Source organism: Mytilus galloprovincialis, chromosome 13, assembly GCF_965363235.1.
Source record: "Mytilus galloprovincialis chromosome 13, xbMytGall1.hap1.1, whole genome shotgun sequence".
Lineage (NCBI taxonomy): Eukaryota > Metazoa > Mollusca > Bivalvia > Mytilida > Mytilidae > Mytilus > Mytilus galloprovincialis.
Window position 1 is genome coordinate 31,710,426 of NC_134850.1, and position 23,051 is coordinate 31,733,476.

General features: G+C 30.8%; 2 protein-coding genes across 5 annotated transcripts in view; one reads left to right on the forward strand and one right to left on the reverse strand.

The window, feature by feature from the left end:
* Positions 1 to 19,250, reverse strand: part of LOC143056383 (protein mono-ADP-ribosyltransferase PARP15-like) — a 41,867-nt gene extending 22,617 nt beyond the window's left edge. Inside the window, exons 1-9 of one of the 3 annotated variants that reach the window (XM_076229475.1) lie at positions 19,143 to 19,250; positions 14,028 to 14,112; positions 13,005 to 13,155; positions 12,086 to 12,328; positions 5,302 to 6,469; positions 4,157 to 4,323; positions 3,358 to 3,517; positions 1,787 to 1,943; positions 749 to 850 (exon numbers count right to left, since the gene is read on the reverse strand). In XM_076229475.1, coding sequence (XP_076085590.1) covers positions 749 to 850; positions 1,787 to 1,943; positions 3,358 to 3,517; positions 4,157 to 4,323; positions 5,302 to 6,469; positions 12,086 to 12,328; positions 13,005 to 13,155; positions 14,028 to 14,093 — 2,214 coding nt within the window. In that variant the 5' untranslated portion in view covers positions 14,094 to 14,112; positions 19,143 to 19,250. Of the gene's footprint in view, positions 1 to 748; positions 851 to 1,786; positions 1,944 to 3,357; positions 3,518 to 4,156; positions 4,324 to 5,301; positions 6,470 to 12,085; positions 12,329 to 13,004; positions 13,156 to 14,027; positions 14,113 to 18,749; positions 18,917 to 19,142 lie in introns of those variants that run through there. The other 2 variants (XM_076229476.1, XM_076229477.1) reach the window with 2 other exon arrangements.
* LOC143056385 (ventricular zone-expressed PH domain-containing protein homolog 1-like) overlaps positions 19,249 to 23,051 on the forward strand; it is a 30,355-nt gene continuing 26,552 nt past the window's right edge. The window contains exons 1-4 of one of the 2 annotated variants that reach the window (XM_076229479.1): positions 19,282 to 19,382; positions 20,249 to 20,293; positions 20,580 to 20,810; positions 21,824 to 21,968. In XM_076229479.1, coding sequence (XP_076085594.1) covers positions 20,602 to 20,810; positions 21,824 to 21,968 — 354 coding nt within the window. In that variant the 5' untranslated portion in view covers positions 19,282 to 19,382; positions 20,249 to 20,293; positions 20,580 to 20,601. Of the gene's footprint in view, positions 19,383 to 20,248; positions 20,294 to 20,579; positions 20,811 to 21,823; positions 21,969 to 23,051 lie in introns of both variants that reach the window. The other variant, XM_076229478.1, reaches the window with a different exon arrangement.

Here is a 23,051-nt window from a genome sequence, read left to right on the forward strand (position 1 = left end):
AATCCATTAGAATCTGTTGTTTTGATTAGCTGAAAACAATCGCTAGATATTTTAAATAACACATTGGAATTTTGTTAAATTCAACATTCATGTCAGTTCATGTACTAGCTTAAGTCACAAAAACACATAGCAAACCTGGTTTAATAATTATAAACACCCTGGTTGTAGCATAAAAATGTAACTACAAGAATTGAATGCTTCTTTTTGTAATTCTTTAGGGTTGTAAGAGTGTTGATAGTATGAAGTGCTTACACTGTCATTATATCTATATGTTTTAACCCTTTAAAATAAAGTTGGATGGATTTTGTCCTCCATAATAGTTTTTTTATTGTTTGGTAAGGTATAAATCAGACAATAGTTTTTTTCTACTTACAATTTTCTGTTTTCCAATGGCCTTGAATAGGTTATTCTTTTCTAATTGTTAATGGGACCTGTCATTGTTCATCATAAATATTATTCTTTGAACTTAATGGATAGTTGTTTCATTGGTTATCCTCCATATATCCTTTGTTTCTAATGAAGTCATGTATTTAAATATAAATCATGTTGACTGCATGTACTCAGACTTGACATTTGTTATTTCAGGACCTTTTATAGCTGACTATGCAGGATGGACTTTGCTCATTGTTGAAGGTCATACAGTGATAATTTTGTGTTATTTGGTCTCTTTTGAAGAGTTGTCTCATAGGCAATCATTACACATCTTCTTTTTTATATTGAAGATCAGTTTTAATTCAAGTATAATTACCTGTTCAAATTCTGGACCACATTTTCTCATAAAAGCCTGTGTTATTCTGCTCTTATTAAAATTGTTTTCTCCTGCTGCTACAACATTCACCAGAACACCAGACTAATAAATGAAAAAAAACAAATATAAAAGTATCAAAAGATTGTGATCAAAAAGTATACTAGTGTTGATTCAACAGTTTTTGTGGAATATCAATTGGTGGTGATTTCATCGATAAAGGTGAGCAGCTACTTTAACAAGGTTATTACTGTATTTTCTATAAATTTGTATGCAAAATCAAGAAATCAAATATCAACAAAATACAATTTTTCCTCAATCAAGGAAAAGTGGCATGCACAAAAATAATTGAATCCACATTATTTAGAGAATAACATTATGATTGGTTATTAATTTGTTGCTTGCTCAATATCCACATTAAAAAAAAACATTTTTGGGACAAGAAAGAACCAGTTGAACTAGAACAACTGACATATCAGCAATCCCGTCCTGTCATTGGTCAAAAGTCAATTGGAATGCACATTGCATTGATTTATCTCTGCTCTTGCTATTCATTTGTTACATCATGAAACAAGAATGTGTCCATATTATACGGCTGCCCCACTCGCACTTTCATTTTCCATGTTCAGTGGAATGTAAAATTAGGGTCAAAACTTTAATTTGGCATTTAAATTCAAAAGATCATATCATAGGGAACATGTGTACTAAGATTCAAGTTGATTGGACTTCAACTTCATCAAAAACTACCTTGACCAAAAACTTTAACCTGAAGTTTCCACTATCATTTTCTATGTTCAGTGGACTGTGAAATTGGAGTCAAAACTTTAATTTGGCATTAAAATGAGATATATAATATAATGGGGGACATTTTTACTAAGTTTTAAGTTGGTTAAACTTCAAATTCATCAAAAAAGGATTTCAAAGATAAAATTTTGTTACTTATAAAAAAAAACAGAAATACAGATTCCACCATACCATGCATATTGCTCCACTCTGGCAAGCCTTGAAAATACTTATATAATTTGATAACTCTTTACTCACCCTTTCATGAACAATATTTCCTTCTTTGAGAATTATTTCCAGCTGATCAATGTGATAAGTATAATAGTTGTTATGACCATCTTGTTGTGGTTGTTTAGGTCTTGCACCGCCAAAGTCTGGTGTAGTATTTCTTCTTTGTAAATCAGATTTCTCAGCTCTTTGGTAAAAAAAGTAAGTCATGAACAAACAGTATACTGTGGATTCATTATTATTCGTTTAATACCAATTTTCGTGGATTTTGTCAGTACATGAAAACCACAAATTTTAATGTTCAACGAATTGTAATTTTGTTGTATAATTAAATGCAGACTTTTGAAAAAACACAAAATCAAATATCCACGCAAATGAAAGTTTTCCTCAATCCACGAAAATTGATACCCACGAAAATAAATGAATTCACAGTAGTAGTAAAAGTTGTAACAGTAAAACCTATTGTATAAACTGAAAACCTGTCTAAACTAAACATGTTCTTCAGTCCAGTCATGTGTTGTTAGCTTGATAAGACAAACATCTGCCAAAATCGAACAAAATCATTGATCCCAATGAGGTTTGGTTTAGACAGGTTTCACTGTATTATATACAAATAATAGATATGGTATGTTTGCTAAGAAACACTTTGCAAATAAGCCTAAAGGACAATCCAACATTCTGCCTATGAAGAAGGTCCATATAGCACCTAAATCAAAGGCTATGAATTATCACTAGATGCTGTTAATTGTGTTTTTGGCATTACCTAATTTATCCTATATCATCCTGTTTAATGTTTACCGTAATATTCAAAATCAGTTAAATGAAGATGAAGGCTTAAATAATGTATGCATTTAAAAGACTTGATGTTTCAGTAAATCATCAGCCAAAACAAAAAGACTAAATGACTACTATGTATGATAATTTAAATGAGGTCCTAATAAAGGCCCTCATATATCATTAGGTTTAATGTTACTATAATATACAAAATCAGTTGCATGAAGTTTACAGTACCAATGATGAAAATTCCACAAGATATTTAGTTAAAAAGAAAAAAAGTTATCTGGAAAAGAATAACTTATATTATTGCATAGCAATATAATATTTCCCACAGAAAGTAACCAAATGTTAGCATGCAATAAATTCTAATTTAATATTGCACTAGTGTAATAAATCTTCAAAATTCATGATGTCATCAATGACAAAATCTTGGTTTAAACCAATTTTTCACTTTCAAACATTATATTGCTATACATTTATTTTGTACAATAAAAGGGTTATTGCATGTATATTGGGGAATATTGTCCCTTGTAGAACATATATTGCACTCGCAAGCTCGTGCAATATAAAATTTTACTCGGGACAATATTCCCCAATATTCATGCAATAACCCTAAAATATCGGTAAAGGATAACTTAAAAACAAATATTGCATTGCTATCAGTCCATCATTCTGCTTCTGAAGAAGGTTAATATATGACAGAAACCAGAAACCACTGATAAAGTGTAATTGTTTTTTTTTGCATTACCTTACATGATCTAAGAGTACTTAATCTTCAGTTTCTTATTCAGACCTATACTTTATTATCTGTGCTATGAACTTACCCGTGAACTACAGGCAAAGATTTTACAGGATGTAAATCGTGTGTTGAATCTTTCTTCCTCTCTATTTCAATTCCACATTTATGTTTCTCTTCAAAAGTTGACAAAAATTTTCTCCCACCACTCGAGTCCAAAGATCTAGACATAATGGCAGGATCATTCCCTGAAAAGCCACATAAATCATAAGATAAATATTCAAACCAAGTAAACAAATTATTCATGTTATTTCAATCATTTTTATTGACTAGAAAGATGGAGTCTATTTTTTCAAACTCAAATTTTAATACCAGATGATACAAAATAAACTTAAACCATCCCTGCTAACATTCGAAATACTGTATGGGATTTTTTCCACAAAATGAAATTATGCTTCTACTTTTCTGTCATAGATACACAATAATAGGGTATTGAGTTGACATATCAACAATATAGGGTTGTGAGCCAAAGCACCGTGTTGAAGGCTGTACCTTGACCTATAATGGTTTACTTTTATAAATTGTAACTTGGATGGAGAGTTGTCTCATTGGCACTCATACCACATCTTCCTGTATCTATTGGTATTGTCTTTATACTGCAATCCAAAAAACATTTGGTGAGAAATCAGACTTGGAGAAGTGTTTTCCTTTGACTGATAATTTGTTTTACTCACGTAATAAAGCCATATATGATGATATTTTCCTGTCAAGTGTTTATACAGAGATAAAAGTGATAAGGGATACCACCACCAAATCTCTGAGCATTACTGAGGCGATCTTGGTGATCCTAATAATTTTACATATATTCTTCCATAATGTATTCTCACCTTTGTTACTTATCTTTTGAAGATCCACTGGACCTTGCCATATTAAAGCTACCAACTGCAAAATCTCTGCTTTCTTATCTTCCACAATGGCAGAATCTCCCTTCAGTTCTATAACTGTCGTCTGCTTGCGAGGATCATGCTTGTACTGTAGACTACCATTTCTTTTACTGTGAAGTGTTAATGTAATGTTATTTCTAAGTTAATATTAGTTTATTTTCCTAAACAATCTTTGTGGTTTTTGAAAGAATAAAAATGTTCATGCATGATCAATTTCATAGTTCTTAACCTATTGACAAGAAGACAAGTACAAAACTAGGTTGCAGTCTCAAATATTCTGATAAATTCTCCTATTAACTTAAAATAATTTAATTTTAGATGTAACACGTCTTCTGATTGGCTGACGTTATTTTGTTATCAGCCCATAGACATAATTTAGTCATGTGACCGTAACTTCATCAACGTTTTTTCGAGGTTTTCTACGGTTTAAAATGGAATTTAGAAATCTGAATTAAATTTTAAGAAATGACTGTAATATTTTTTCTGTCTATTTGAAATAACATAAAAATTTGTTGCACACTGTTAAATAACCCGCTATGCACGTTATTCAGTGTGCACCAAATTTTTTATGTTATTTCTTCATAGACAGAAAAAATATTACAGTCATTCCTTAAGTACTATCATTCATCTGTGTAATAATGTTGCTTGATTGGATTCATTATTTTCTATAACATTTGATTCCTATCTTTTTCTCATATCAATTAAAATTTAGCATAACTTAGATAGCTCAGTATAAATGTAACTAGGTTTTAGGCAAACAGCATTTAATTAAACCGAAAAGTCTGAATATATATCTTCTACTGTTTACATTTTTGGAAATTTCTGACCTAGTTTAACAATGTTTAAGAAATAAACTCATAATAGATTATAACTAAAAACTTTGTTTTATATAACTGTCTATGTAGTTTTCAAGAAAAAAAGATGTGATATTCTATTGGGCTAGATAGAATATGACCATAGCTGTATAAGGCTACGATAGCTAGAACATATAAAATACTGTGGATTCATTTATTTTGCTTGTATTGGTGAAAAATTGTAATTTCATGGTTTTTCATACACGCCAATAAAAACACATTTAGCAATCTCACCTTATATCAGACTTTATCTTTTCTAATTTGTCCTTCATTCCATGATCAAAACAGACAGATTTACTTCCCTTTATTTCAATCTTTTCTGATTTGGCTTCTTGATGTTTATTCAATTCTTTTTTTATCAAATCTTTAGCAGTCTGAAAGTCACCTTTTTTGCCACTGACAACAATAAGTTTCTTATCCTTGATCATTTCAACTTCAACTTTATTCTGATTTTTCAGCTTTGATACTAAATCAGTCCACTCTTTTGAGTTAACATATTTAAAATGTCCTTCATTGTAAGGAAGTTCAACCTTTTCTAAGTTTGCCATGATTGTCTTTATCCCTTTCTCTGCCAAAGGTTTAGAAAATGCTTGACAGCAGAGCAAATTGGCATCCTTTTTATCATCCTTTAAAGTACAATAAGCGTGAACTTTCTCTTTTTTTAGTGTTTCTTTTATCCAAGATGAGTTTTCCTTCAATATGGCAGCAAACCCTTTAGAAACATATTTTGTCTCTTCAACAGATTCTTCTAAACATTCATACATGTGTAGTTTTGCAGCCATCACAACGTCTTGTGAACCAATAAAAATGATTTCATCTTTATCAGAATTCAAGTCTATTTGGCATGCTGCACATTCTTTGCTAAATCCTCTGATTTTTAACAATATTATTTTGCCTTTGTCCATATTTATTTTTTCTTTGTATTCATCAGCAACCTCTGATCTTTTTACTGAAGGTCGAGGGGTTGTTGGTAAAGGAGGCAAATCATCCTCATAAATTTCTGAATAGATATGCTCAGATCTTGTAGTTTCTGTAAACTTTTTATGCTTTTGTTGTTCAAAATCTTTCCTTTGGTCACCTCCTCCAGAGGCCAATGGCATTTGATAACCTTCGTCATCTTCATATTCTGTCATGTCTGCTGACAAAATTCTTATGGAACTGTTACTAGTTCTATTTCCAACATTATCTTTCCTTATTTCAACGGTTTCTTCAACTTTTCTAATATTCATGGATTCATATCCAGATTTTCTCTCTATCATAGTCAAATAATGACCATGATGACCATTTGTTTCCATTCCTTTCAGTGCTGCTATTACTTCTCCATGAAATGCATCATAGTATGGTTCAACTGTCAAATCTTTGCCTCTTATTTTGTGCCAACTTTTGAATATGTTTTCAAGAACTACAATGAAAATAGTTATACTAAAATGCACACTTTAGAACATTTTTGTTAAAAATAGATGTGATGTAAATCTTTAAAGTATCTATTACTTTACCAAGAATAAAAACTTATTTAAATTTCAATGTGGAAAATAGAAAAAAAGTATTGATTAGTAAAATTTCCTTCTTCTGTCTCCTGTTTTAAGTAATTACTTCCTTACATAATTTAAATCCAACTTGTATATTATGGTCAATGATATTTTTTTTTTATATTTAAAAAGATTAACTGGTAGTCAAGTGGAACATTCACTATCATACAGACATTGTCTTTGTCTTTGTCTGACATTATGATAAGACCAAATTTTGGCTCCTTAAAAAACGAAAATCAAAAAGTGTTAAAAATCTACTGTTATGATATCTTTCAGATGTTCATAAAACAATTAGTTTGTTGATGTCAGCATTTAAACTTTTTTATTTCTCCTACACATTGGCATTAGGGCTTTAAATATCTTATATTAAGTGCAAAACAGTCAAAACTGCCATAATAGCCTCATTTTGATATGTTGTCATTGATAATTACAGGTGTAGAGCAACAACTTTGCTGAAAAAGATACAACATACATTTACCAAAGATGTAAATAAATCCAAACTATAAAAAGAAAACAACATCCTGGTTTAACAGAGAGGAAATAATTTTCTATGTGTCAACATATTTCACCACTTAGAATGGCCTCTTCAGTATATTATATATAGGAAACAATCGCTGAGTACATCAAATGTGGTCATGAGAGTATACAGAATTATAAAATTTTTTTTTTATCATGTTGGTGAAATAATTTTAAAAATTTTCATTAATTCCAATTAAATTGCTGTCTTTTTATATTTAGGATTAATAAGGTTTTTAGACAACTGGAACATACTTTGGATTCATTATTATTTGTTGGACACCACTCACTGTTCATGGGTTTTGTGGGGACAGGTGAACCACAAATTCAAATATCCTATGAGTTAAAAAATTTCTATAGACTTAAAAATGTATTTAGAGTTTTGTAAATCACTAAGTCAAATATCCTTGAAAATGCATTTTTTCCCCAATCAACCTAAATTGATAATTTGATACCCACCAAAAAAAAGATGAATCCACAGTACTTCTGTATCAATCCTGATTACTCTACCAGCTTGTATTGCCAAAAGGCTTTAGTTCACTTGACTTATTTTAAAATGTTAACAAGTGTGAAATATGATTTTGGAGTAAAGATATTGCTCAAAAATATTTTTTGACCAAAACCCATGCATCAAATGGTTATTTTTGGTAAGAAATGTTAGCCGTTATAATGTCAAAGTGACTCAAAAATTTACCTTTCGGCACTGAAGTGTCCAGATCATATTTATCTGTTCATTATTTTGAAACTAAATAAATCCCTATGTTTAAGATAATTCAGGAGGGCATAACTCTTGAATTTAAAATGTCAATAAATTACTTTGCCTGGCGCAACTGGATAAGACCACAGAGGTCCAACCCTGAACAGTTTGGGCAAAAATGCACACAATATTCACGCTTGATACAGGTCTGAATTTGGATTGTTATTAAATATTTGACACATATAATAAATAGGTTTATGACACAGAATAACTGTAGTCAAAGAACTTAGAATTGGTTATATGATTTGAATTCATATTTTTTTTTTGCTTATTTTTTTTGTTGCTTTTTGTGCAATACACTGTGCCTGTGCGAATTGCTTATTTGGGCCCTTTTATGGCCCTTTATTCCTAAACTGTTAGGACCATAACCCCCAAAATCAATCCCAGTTTCCTTTTGTGGTTATAAACCTTGTGTTAAACTTTCATAGATTTCTATTTACTAAAGTTATTGTGCTAAAACCAAATGTCTTGAGATGACGACAATGACAACGTGATACCAATATATGACCGCAATTTTAAAAATGTGAAAATTCAACTTAACTGTCTAAACTGAAAATAAAGAATGACATTATGCTTAAAAAAATCAAATTGTAAAAACAGTGTATCAGAACAAATTAAAAAAAATAATTAAGAAGTGTTAATTCATTTTGACCAGCCAGAATCAACAAAAAAAGAAAAAAAGTTGATAACAATGAAATTAAACGTGTGAAATATAATTTCCTTAAACTTTAAGTGTACCTCTTAGCAACAATATATTAATAACATAAAGTTGTTTTGATTTTCCCTGAATTGTACATGCTTAAATGTCTTAAATAAGGATTTCTGAGTGTATAAAGTAGGAAATATTACTATTTATACTGCACTCGTTCTATTTGAGCAGTCAAAATGTGTGACTGTATATTTCTATGTCATATACAGTCACTTACCCGATATCACTTTTCCTCATGAATATTTAAATAGAAGTTGCCGAAACTATATTTAATTATTCATAAGACCTCTACAACCTGTTCTTGTTTCCAATGTATTCAACGAGACGTACCACGATTCAAACTTATTTCTTTTACAATTTTGGGAAAAACATTTTTCAATTGTTAAATTTTTGTGTTTGAAACCTATCAATCATTATGTTTTATGCTTATTGTTGATATTTAAGTTGAATTCATTCACCATTGATTGCGGGTTTTTATAGGTAATGTAAATTTCATTGCCGTGTTGTTTATTTCTCCACCTGACATGAGGCCTTTTTAAAGGCGGATTTTCCCCAATATTTAAATCAAATTGTTAGCATTTAACACTTAAACAACAATTGAAAATAGTTTTTTTCTATTTTGCAATATTAAGACAATAATATTGCATTGCCTTGACATATCAACGATATAAGGATTCGGCCCGAAACGGGGAAATAGCTCAGCAGAGCCTTGCATTTCCCCGTTTCTAAGCATCATCCTTATATCGTTGATATATCAAGTCAATGCACTATTATTGTCTATTTGTACAGACATAACAGAGGTGAATAACAGTTTTCAGAGACATAATGAATGTTTAATGTTTCACCATTTAAGAATAGGTTTGTGAACCAAAATGTAAAACATTTGTTTATAAAGAGCAAATGAATATATTCCTGCTATGATTTTAATGCATGAAGATGTGTTAACATTTCTATGAAAAGAGGATACCTTCTATGATCTGTTAAAACTGGTATGTTTGTATATAGTTTAGAGACCAAATATATGTATAAAATTGAATATCCAAAACTTGAAGTGATTTTTAGTCCCCAAGTCTTTGAAAATACATGTATATATGCATAAGAGTTAATGATTTTCTTTTCGGAATAATATTTATTACTACCCAATTGTCACAACCACATAGGATAATATGTTTGATACAATGATCAAATAAATATAGGGATATATTATTAATCGAATATTTTTAAGGATTTGTGATTCGTTAAAACTTGATCACATGTACATTTGTATTTACTCAGATTGCATGCCAATGCTGTTGTGTTAAGCTTTTCTTAGGTCAAAAACAGCATATTGCACAGGGCATACAGCATGTTACTAAAAATACATTCTAGAAATCCCCAATTTTACATTGTTCATGCAATAGTTGTTGATTAATAATATAACAATTGTAGCCTTTGGTTGAGGTCAATACGATGTTATATCGACCTAGAGAAGCATATCGACCTCGGACTTCGTCCTCAGTCAATATGCTTCTCTTAGGTCGATATAACCTCGTATCGACCTCATACAAAGGCTATAATTGTATAATATTTATGCTTGGGATTGAAGATTCCAAGTCTCTATACAGCTAAAAACAGTCTTTCAAGCTTTTTTTTTTATAATTGTTGACTTTCATTATCTATTAACTAGATATAAGAAAACATTTCAGGCAAAATTATGGATAACTCGAACAGGGTGTTTCGACCCTCAACAGTAATGAGAATTAACACATTTACTCCTTATATCTAGAACTTTTGCTTGATTAAAATTTATTTCTCTGGTCCAAAGGGATTCAACATGTAACTAGAGTAGACTGCAATAAGTTTTCTAGCATCATTAAATTTCCTAGTATTCTCAATAATAAGGCCAAAGTGTGTATATTGATTTACATAATATTTTTTTAATTTTTATTACAGTTAACTCTCGTTGTCTCGAACTCGGTTGACTCGAAATTTCGGATGAGTCGAAGTTTTCACGTGGTCCCGAACTTTGTTCCATATAAATGTATGTAATTCGACTCCTGATGAGTCGAAATTGGATGAGTCGAAATTTCGGTTGAGTCGAACTAAATTAACGGTCCCAAGGTTAATAAAAGCATTCAAAATTCATAGTTTATCTCGAACTAATACACATATGTCAAAACATAACCTCCGGCATTTAAATGGATTGAAGAGGTAATCTGACAATACACGTGTAATTAAATTTCCAGTCACTGACCACTATATTGATTTATGACATGCTAATTTACGAGTGTTTACCTGAGATTATCTTTTATAGAATTTTTATAAATAATTAGTGAAACATTGTTTATGTTCATGAAAAAGTATTTAAAATGTTTACAAAACAATTAATTGTGATTCAAACTAATGAGCTTGGGTGTGTATAAAGTAAGGATTATGACTTCCGTTGATGATCACCTAAAAACTACTCAATCGGCGTCTTTAATCCTGTTGTGTTTTCTTTTGAAAGAGTGAGATAAAACAAAATGAAGAGAAATCTAAATTATCTAAAATCTCTTATATCCGAGAATAAACCATTTTGTCAACTATAAACGACCTGAATAATGTAACTCGATTGGAAATTACTCTCTCGGATAAAACCCATAGGAAAAAAAATGTAACTGAAACAATTGAATAAGTAAAAATAATGTTATTATAATAATGAAAGACCATGACATACAAATAAATTGATCGGATACCAGAATATCGATCCCCTTCCCATATTCACCCAGATTTATTTTAGCTTTACCAAGCTAAACAAGAGTTGTGTCCCTTGTTCTGTCAAGCTTCCGGTTTTCGTTTGAGTCGAACTACGTGTATCTCGAAATATTTCTCTGGGCCGGCTGACTTCGAGATAACGAGAGTCGACTGTATTTATAACTTCCAAATTACAACAAAATATACACAAATATAATTGCAATACATAATATATAAATCTATAGGTATTAGCTAATCATTACATCTTTCTATTAGGAAGCAATTTTTTTTTTAAAATATAAAAAATTTAAGTTGGGATCCCGCTAACATGTTTAACCCAGCCACATTATTTATGTATGTGCCTGTCCCAAGTCAGGAGCCTGTAATTCAGTGGTTGTCGTTTGTTTATGTGTTACATATTTGTTTTTCGTTCATTTTTCTACATAAATAAGGCTGTTAGTTTTCTCGTTTGAATTGTTTTACATTGTCTTATCGGGGCCTATTATAGCTGACTATGCGGTATGGGCTTTGCTCACTATTGAAGGCCGTACGGTGACCTATAGTTGTTAATGTCTGTGTCATTTTGGTCTTTTGTGGATAGTTGTCTCATTGGCAATCATACCACATCTTCTTTTTTAAATATAAGATAGAGAGTAAAGCAGTTTGAACACTGGAGAGAGAGAGAGAGATAATAAGAGAAAGACAGTGAGAGAGAATAGTGTGGTGAGTTTTCAATATAATTCATCTAGACATTGAATTCTACATTAGTATAGTAAATACATTTACATTATTTACCTGAATCCAAAGATTTATAGAATAACACAGCTATCTGTACTTTCTCTTGTAATGTACAGCTTTCTACTTCTGCCCCATCACCAGAAACTTGAGGACGATCAAAATATAGCTCTATCTCATCCTGAGTAGCCTCCCTTGGTATATCAAATACAATTATACCACTAGGATTATTCAGTAAATCTATATGAACCACTTGTCCTTCTATTGGTTTCTTTTTGGCTTTCTCTTTAACAGAACTGATATCTGAAAAGGTGAAGTTCATTGAGGGTAAAACACAGATAACAAATTACATGAAGTAGATTTGTATTACATGTATTAGTGTGGATTCATTTATGTTGGGCAATGGTGGGTACCAATTTTCTTGGATTAAGGATAACCAATGCATCTTCATGGATATATAATTTCGTGGTTTTGCAGAAATCTGCATACAATCCTACAGAAATTATTTTTTTCATTCGTTGAACATTTAATTTATAGTGGTTCACCTGTAAATACAAAGTCCACAAAAATTGGTATTCAACGAATAACAATGAATCCACAGTATTATTATATAATATTCATTCAAATAGGTCTTTTGTCTGATACACTTTTGTAGAGCAAATGGACAATGGTCCCAGATATTTTTAACAATGTCATGGAGAATACAATTGCAGACATTCAGGGTAGTGTAGATACAAAAAGAAACAAGGATGTAAACTAGTGTAAAATTAAGAAGCAGACGGAAAGAAAGGGGAAATGGAAGCAAGAACTGTGGAACTAACCCATGTAACCTAATCCTGAAAAATTGTAAATAATCATAATGAATAAATTCTATAAGTTTAGTATTCTTATTTTTGAAATTTCCATGGTGAACAGTCATTTTTTTAATTCATTTTTGAAATTCAAATGACATAAAGCTATAAAATATAAGAATACAAACCGGCGATCTTTTCTTTGAGGTGCACAAGAGCTACTTGTCGGACCTTTCCACCATTAGTTGGTGAATGGAAATAGAGATGATCAATGTCCACTTTGGAGATTACCTCTATGTAATTGTGTAGCGTTTCATCAGTAACTTTTTGAGGGATGTTCTAAAAAATAAACTCTTAGATATTAAAGCCTGAAGGTTAAAATATTAGGATATATGCAGCAAAAAAGATATTTGTTTTGAGAACAATTCAGCAGACTTAAATGTAAATATTGTATCTTTGTTTTACATAACAGTTATCTCCCTTTTGTGTTCAGAGTTGATGTGGAAATGAATTCTTTTAACAGAGCTAGATCAATCTTTTATCTTTCTGTGGATTTTGTTTTTATATCAAATTATGAATACATAAAATTGAGAATGGAAATGGGGAATGTGTCGTAGAGACAACAACTCGACCAAAGAGCAGATACAGCCAAAGGTCACCAATGGGTCTTCAATACAGTGAGAAAATCCCACATCCGGAGGCGTGCTTCAGCTGGCCACTAAACAAAAATGTGTTCTAGTTCAGTGATAATGGATGTCATACTAAACTCCAAAATATATATAATTGAACTACAATTAAAAATAATTAAAGATTAACTAAGGCCAAATGTATGCATCTTTAAGATCCAAAGTCACCGTCAGATTTGATGATGGAAGTGTTTAACAACCTTGACTGGCTTTACAGCCCTCGCACGGTCGGTAAAGTGATTTGCACTTATTTATTCAGTTGTTTTGTGATTAATTGTCAAGTTCGCTGAACAGATGTATTATCTTTTAGCTCCATACTTAAATCTGATGTACATAAAGCAACAAATGCATTATCAACAGTCTAATTTATAGTATGCCAAATCGGTAAATTATAATAGTATACCTTCTATAATATTAAAGAATTTCATTTGTTTTGATTAATTTTCAACTGGATATCTGCATCTGTGTGGTCATATAAAAAAAAATAAAGCCATTAAAATGAAACTGCCTTTTAAAAAAAATTACCTTGATGACTAGAATATAATCTTCCCTATGAGACAACCACAGCTTTGTTAGTTCTCGATTTGCCATCTGTCAAAATTTCAAGTATCTATACAAAAATGTATAAAAACATATATATTAATAAGTATTAATACTAGGTTTAATCTGATTTATAATAAACAAAGGACAATGTATACAGTGGTCATGTTGGTTGGCAGTTATCTGATACCTATTTTAGAATTGGGTTAAAAACTAATAGACATGAAACCCAGAACTGCTGATGAGTGGAATGTCACAAACTTCAGGATTTCAAAATCCAACATGACCTGTTGGCAGCTTAAAAAGAGGGTCAAAAGATACCAGAGGGACATTTAAACTCATAGATTGAAAATAAACTGACAATGCCATGGTTAAAAAAGAAAGACAAACAGACAAATAATAGTACACAAGAAACAACATAGAAAACTATATAGACTAAGCAACACAAACCCCACCAAAAACTGGGGGTGATCTCAGGTTCTCTGGAAAGTTAAGCAGATCCTACTCCACATGTAGCACCTGTTGTGTCGCTCATGTTAATACAAACCTGGGTAAATAGTCTAAATCAGTAGGTCACATTCTTGGAAAAGGGAACAGGATTGTAGTTACAACATTAGAGCATATCTGATATAATCTGTGAAACGGATATTCCGTAACATATATGAAAGGATGATTTCAACTTCACTGTTTGTCACTCTTGATTTAATAGCTTCCTTGTGAGCAGCAACCCTCTATCAAGGAAATCATGATTCAGAGGAAATACAAACCTTTGAATTTCGTATCACTTGGGAGATATACTCTGTATATGAAGTGGTTTCCACACCCACAACTTTTATTTCTTGGTAAAAAAAAATTGGGCAAGTTAATAAATTTCCCAAAAAGATAATTAAGTTCTAGGATAAACTGTTATCACAGAGATATGTCTCACTTTTTTGTAATTTTGAAAATGCAAATGTTGAAATTAAATAGCAACCTTTACACATGTAAAGTTTTGCAAATATTCAATGTCAGTGAACCATGACTGAAGGTACATGGCTAAAAAATCTCCATGGAATTGAGATGTGCCAATGCTAATGCAACTGCATACTAAATACCATTGACTTATCATAAGTAGTTCACTTTCAACAAACCCAACCACAAACTTAAACTTATAAACTAAGCAAAAATTTCAAAGTCAATAAACCATAACTGAGGGGGTGGGGCTAAATAATCTCCATGGAAATGAGATATGCCTATGCTTATGCAACTGCATACCAATTATCATTGACCTACCACTAGTGGTTCTTTATAAAGTGACCTAATCACTAACTAATACACAAAAAATAATTGAAACAGGAAAACAGCATACCTATGTCTCACTTTTTGACTCCAAAAATGAGTCGAAAGTTTGAAAATATGTCTGACAGGCAGACCTGTATATAAATAGAAGTAATTAAGATAATTTTTTTAAGTTTTTTATTATTCATAGGTATTTGTTTAGATTTCCGAGCAAAAATTGTAAAATAGCCACTAAAATTCAGAATAACTAGAACACACCCGCGAAATCAAGGGCCTTTAGAGATTGGTTGAAAGTATTTAAACTATTGTAGGTAAAATTTTCATAAAAGATTTTGTGTCTAGAGAATTTCAGTAAAAGATTTCATGTCTGAAGAATTTCAGAAAAGCTATCAAAGTTCAAAAAGGTACTTGGAAATAGTTCAAGCCCTCTCCCTTGTTTCCTAAGTCTGTTATGTTTTTTTGTTAAATCCATTATTTTCGCGTTTCTATATACTATAAACATACTTGTACTATAAATAAAGTGTATTTCCTATTAACTATCAATTTCAACTTTCTTCTCTTAGGCGATCACTGCTATATATTATATAGAGAGTCTCTATCAAGGAGATAATTATTGTACTGTCCTGACTACTCTTATGAAATTTATGTGCATGTTAAAAACCGGAAGTCCTGTTTGACTTAGAAGCGAATCACAGGCAGTTTAAGTTTGGTTGAAAGTATGTTAACTATTTTAGGATGAATTTTTGTAAAAGTCATAAGAATATTAGAATGGATGACAAATGCGACTATGCATGCTAACCTATGATTATGGTTTAATAGTATTGATTTCGGACTATAGCAGTTTTATGTGCATAACTGAGCCACCATAATTTATGCCTCACTACTTTGAAAACCTTTGAATTATGAAGTTCTTCAATTTTAAATAAAAAACACTAAAGAAACCCTCATGAGGTAATTTTTTTTTTATAACAGCACCATAAAGTAAAAGGAAATAAACCAGAATATTTAAAAGTATGTTATGAGCTTCTATAACCAGTATAATTTAGATGTCAGAATGTTAAAATATGTAAATTTCTAAGAATTGTTATAATTCGGTATTAGTTCAAGATATTTAGAACTAGCTTAAGAATTAATTTACTTGATAAAATTTTTTTTAAATCTTCACAATTTTAGATATAATAGATGTTATTAAAGCATATTATTATGTAGTCCCTTGAGGGTTAAATGACAATAGAGAATTAAGCATTAAAGAAGTTTTATATACAAATGGGATTTCTTATTTTTTAAGATAATTTAGGTTTTGTCACAAGACTTGATATTTGGAAAAATAGATAAACTAGCATTATTATGTAAAGTTAAAATATTGAGTATTAATGTTATGTAAATTGAATAATGAAAAAACGATATATATATTGGTTGACTGTGTAGTAAGGGACACTTGTGTTATAGACTTGGATTTAGACATTTGTTTAAGACAGTTATACATTTTAGTTATTGGATTGATGTTTGTTCCTTACCTGGTGAAATAATTTAGTTCTGGGTTTGTGAAATTTGTTTCTCACTTGGTGAAATAAGTTCCTTGTCTGTGAAATATGTTCCACTGGTTAAACAAGTTATCTTATATACTGAGCATTTGTCATCAGTGAGTTTAAAGTTATCATTCGAGTACATTATAAAAACATGTATTATATTGATATAATTCTTATATGATTTGCATATCGATAAATACTTGAATTGGATTGGTCAATTAGAATTTTTCTCTAAGTTTACACTTCGATAAACCATGTTTCCTAAACTACTTTCGTAATCTATTGATGCCCGATACACAAGCTTGCAGGGATCCCATGATTTTCGGCAAATAGAGATTAAAAAACAAATGCTTAACAGATGTGTCTATTTTAGTGCCTATATGACAAAAAATAAATAAAATAACTACACTAAAGCTACAAAAATGTATAAATTAAAAATTCAAATAAAATTCCGTGAACTTTCATGAATGATTTGGCGAATTTTAGTCATGGCAAAACACGACGTCATACGAATGAAAACTTTCATTGGAAAGATTATTTTGTTACTTGTACGCTTCAAATTCGAATATTATATCTCATTAATTTGAAGTTTTGGAGGTAGGTGCTATTTCATTTAAGATTCCGTTGCATTTTTTCGAACATTTATGGATTTCAGAAAGTCAATATGGCGGCCAACTCCTTAGTTACGACATGTCAATTGTGCATTTGATGGTTATTACAGTAGCATTTACAAAACAAATGTTAATTAAAAATCGCTATAATTTGGCTTAAGAATTATAAGGATTAAACACATTTTTTCTAGAGGTTATTGATGTGTAAACCGGGCTCTTACTCACAAACTTAACATAAAAGTCCTTCAGACTTTTATTCAGTTTGTGAGTTAATCGCCCCGGTTTACACATCAATAACTTCCAGAAAAAATGTGTTTAATCCTATTATATATATGTAATCAGAAGTCCATTACTAGTCTAGTAATGAACTTTTGATGTAATAAATAAAAAGTGTAAACATCCAATTTGGATTCTGTGGAGTATATAGTAAATGTTTAATTATATACTCCATAAAAAAATACCAAAATGACACTTATGAGCCAGAAAAAGAGTAGAATAAGAATAAACATGATAAACAGTATAGTTAAAGATGAACATTTGTACTAATATGAAAAGGACAAAGTGATTGATCAATTATATTGAAAGAGGTAAAGAAACAAGTCACAATCTTTCGAAACTGTGCCATGACTGAAGTACATGTATGAAAAGAACAACCATGCATGACTGTTAACAGGAAAAATAGAGGAATATACCACATAAAACATGAATATAAATTATGATACATAACCATCGCTTTTTATTTCTTATCTTCATCCTATAGTTTCAGTAATGCCTTCAATTGCAAATCATGTGTACCCCTGATTTCTATGAAAATTGTTTGTTCAAAACTTATATCACAGGAACGAATATTTCACTTTTAAAAACTTTTTAAATATTGGAACAAAATTCATCATGTTCATGGAGGTGTGATTTTTGTTCCAGAACTTATTTCACATTTAGTAGAAAAACTAGTTCCGGAACAAATTTTACAGTGCTGGAACATATTTTCTGTGATATAAATTCCGGTGGAACATATTTCCTATGAAATTTGTTCCGGCAGAACAAGTGTCACGCCAGAACAAATTTTTTGTTACATAACCACTGGTCAGGAAAGAGCAGAGTACTGGCCTTGGTTATACTTCTCCCCTTAATATTGATATATATATATATATGAAAATTTCTGGATCTGCCAATGCATGCATGTAAAACATAAATTAAGTTGTATATAACATGTATAATGCGCTGTTTCTAATGTAAATACATTTAGCTTCATAATTATATGTCAGTTAATCATTTTACCAAAAGAGTACCTGTGTGTCTTACTGGATCAAGAGATGTCTGCATCCTTGGAAATTTCCACTGATAAACAATGGCTTATTTTTAGACATAAAAAGTTTCACTTTTGTTTTTAAAGAATAAAGGTGAGAATGTAAGATGAGTTCAGTTAAATCCAATTAAAATATTCTTTTTCTATTCAATAATTATATGTCAACTAATTCCTCTAAAACTGTTTAAAATATAACTTTCTCATTGGGCTCATTGGTTTTTGTTACAAATGATGACTTCCTGAAAATCACTTTCTCTATTTGACCTATATATATATATATCAATCTAGAAATTGTTATAATTTGGTAATATTTTTCAGTTCTATTATTCAATTTTAACATCATAAATGAAGGTTAAAAAGTATAAATAATACAAACTTGATATGAATGTGACTGTCATGGTGCGACTTGCTTTCCAGCTGACCGTTCTGAACTTCTGTGTTTCCTACTTTCGTTTTCGTTTCAGATATGCGGAATTACACATTAGACCGGCTTCGATTTGCGTTTAGTTTCTTTGTTTACAGGAAGTTGTCTTGTCAGCAATGCCATCCTAAGTAAATTGTCATTTTATAACTCAATTAACAGTGTATTGTACTTCCCAAATGAGGATTAATACAGGTAAATATTTGCAGATTTAAGTAATGCTAAATGTCCAAATATTTCATGAAAATTTATTCAGTGGGAGTTATCTTGTACACAGAAACTGCCCATGAGCTTACAAATAGATAATTTTTATATGTGTCCATAATACATGTATGTTAGTAGTTTTAAAGAATTTCTCACCTCTTGATACTATCATGAACTATTGAATGATGACAAGGACACTGTTTGTAAGCAATAATTTGTGAACTTATTACAAATTAAAGCAAAGCAAGATTAGTTGAACAGATTAAAATTTCGCTATACATATGTAGGCTAGCACATGTTTCACCAAAATCAACTAAGGTCCTGAACAGCTTATTCAACATAATTGTGTAGCAAATTGAACAATTTTTTCATGCTATGAGAAGCAGGTGTTACCCGCTTGGTCAAAGTATTTTCACTGCAGGAAATCCAGGAATTCCAGCAAAATCTGTTTGTCTCATTTGGAAATGTCTAGTGTACAGTAACTGCAGTTATTTTAAGTTGTTTGTGATTGTTTATGGTATTTTCAAGAAAAATATGTTTTTCTATCATCAAGTAGAAGTTGATTAAATGTGTAAATTTTTACTTTCCATGTCTAATGCCTTTAATTTGAATTAGCCGAAATCACAATTAGAAAAAACAGTTGGCATGATTGGAAAAGTTGTGTTTGTCAATCACATGAAAAAAATAAAGAACCTATAAATCCCCAAAAATACAGTTTCAAGTTTGCAGAAATTCAATATTTAACAGATATATATATTACAAAAGAATACAAGTTTAACATGTTTAAAGGTTTAACATTTTGTGGTTAATACATTCATGACATTGTAATTAGGCAACCCTCAAATTGCAATTCGCAGGTGAAACAGCTACTCTCCTATGATAGAGGAATGGAATTGAACAAGGTAACACGAGTAATTGTAAAACTATGAAAAGAAATAAATTAGAAATAAAACATTAAATTTTTATATTTATCAATAAATGTTGGATATTGAATTAAAATTGCTCGTAAATAATGTAAATTTATGCTCATGAAAATCGTGCTTGTCTGGTCTTACATCATTTGTACATGTATCAGATGTCTGACCGTTTCACAAAGATTGCACAAATGTTGTGTGTTCAAAATTAAAAAATTGTAAAGACATTTATATCATTAGACATATTCATAATTTTTGAAATATATATTTACAGTATGTAGAAGTTATAGTAAGCCATGAATGAATTATTTGCACAAGTTTTACAAAAGAGGGACTTGTCAAAGGCTGGTGAATTGTTTTCACTTGCTGATGATGAAATCAAAGATGACCTTGTTCCTGTGTTAGAAGCCATTAGTAAGATTCTAGATTGTACAGACTATCTACAGAATGATAATGATCAAAGTGTTGTGGAAATCTGTATCACCAGAGTCACCACAGCAATCAGGTAGTGCAAATAAGACATAGGTTAAGATTGACACAATTTCAACAAAAGATATTTCCCTTTTAATGCCTTTAATTAATTGATTAGTTGGTATTTAATGCCACTTTCATCACCATTGTGCTATTTCGTGGCTGTCAGTTTTTGATTGTTGGAGGAAGCCGGCGTGCCCTTTGGATAATCATACCATGTTAGAGGTGTATGTTGATAAATTCCTTCATAAATCAGCCAATTTCAATTTTTTAAACTAATGGCTATTCATTAGAAGAAGATGCACTTTGGATAAATTTAATTTCTTTAAGCATTGATTGATTTATCAATACGATGTACACATATTTAGTATGGATATTTTCTTAGACTTGTTTGTACTGAGTGTTGCAATTTGGAAAGTCAAATAAGAAAGTCAACTATTTACCTTTCCAAAATGATAACTAAGGGGAATAACTCAGACTCAAATATGATCATATCTATGTGGGGTCTGTTTAACAGTTTATAGCATATTCAACACCTTGAAGCATACATGTTGCGAAAAGAACACACATTTTACAGATTTTGTCATATTGAAAATATAAAAACCACATGACATGCATGATGTCACATGTATGATACAACATTAAGTTGGCCACTAGCTTTGACAAAATCCAATCTCTATGATATTCAATGAAACTTAAAAGAAAAATAAATACAAGCTGTGAATTATAATACTTAAAACAAATGTTTTTAGATTTGACCTATTTTTCATATTTATTGACCACTGGACTTAAATGAGACAACAATCAATCGATCAATGGCACCACATACATTACTAAGGATACACACCTACTCCCAGAGCTATTTAAAATGCCTATAACCTAAAAGATCCTTATAAACCAAATTCTATGGTTATAGAGCCATAAAAACCATTTATGATAACATTTTTTTTGTAGACCTAAGGGAGTAAAAAGCTGGACATAAGTTTTAGCAAAAAATAGTATAATTGAGATAATAATTTGTTCAATGGATGAAAATTTAATTTGTAGAGAGACAGGTTCCATTGAAGCACATTCCAAGTGTTTGGTATCGCTGCTGGAGGTTTGTCAGAAATATGACCTGAATCCTGCTGCACCAGAGAAGGACCCACCTCATGCTAAAATAGCCTCTGATATAATGAGCTGTCTTTTTATGGTAAGTTTTCTATTGAAAAAAATATCTTACCAAACTTGTCAGATTTTTATCTGCTTTTTGATCAGGTTGTTGTCTCTTTGACATATTCCTCATTTCCATTCTCAATTTTATTGATTGCAGAATGTAAATTGAACTAAAAAAGTGTTTAACTTAGTAATTGTTTAAAAAACAAACTTATTTTCAATAAAATCATTTTTGTTGAGCCTGCAACTTTTGTTGCAGAAAGCTCGACATAGGGATAGTGATCCGGCGGCGGCGTTAGCTAACTTCTTAAAAGCTTTATATTTTAGAAGTTAGAAGACCTGTATGCTTCATACTTTGTATATAGATGCCTCAAGTTACGAACTTTCCGTCAGTCACATGTCCAATGTCCTTGACCTCATTTTCATGGTTCAGTGACTACTTGAAAAAAAAGTTCAGATTTTTTGTAATGTTAATTTCTCTCTTATTATAAGTAATTGGATAACTATATTTGGTATGTGCGTACCTTGCAAGGTCCTCATGCCCCTCAGACAGTTTTAACTTGACCTCGACCCCATTTCATGGATCAGTGAACAAGGTTAAGTTTTGGTGGTCAAGTCCATATCTCAGATACTATAAGCAATAGGGCTAGTATATTCAGTGTATGGAAGGACTGTAAGGTGTACATGTCCAAATGGCAGGTGTCATTTGACCTTGACCTCATTTTCATGGTTCAGTGGTTATAGTTAAGTTTTTGTGTTTTGGTCTGTTTTTCTTATACTTTATGCAATAGGTCTTCTATATTTGGTGTATGGAATGATTGTAAGGTGAACATGTCTAACTGACAGGTGTCATCTGACCTTGACCTCATTTTCATGGTTCAGTGGTCAAAGTTAAGTTTTTGAGTTTTGGTCTATTTTTCAAATACTTTATGCATTAGGTCAACTATATTTGGTGTATGGAAATATTTTATGATCTATATGTCTGTTACGCAGGTTTTATTTGACCTTGACCTCATTTTCACAGTTCATTGCTAAGTGTTAAGTGTTTGTGTTTTGGTCTGTTTTTCTTGATTTTTAAGCAATAAGTCAACTATATTTGTTGTATTGAAGAATTGTTAGC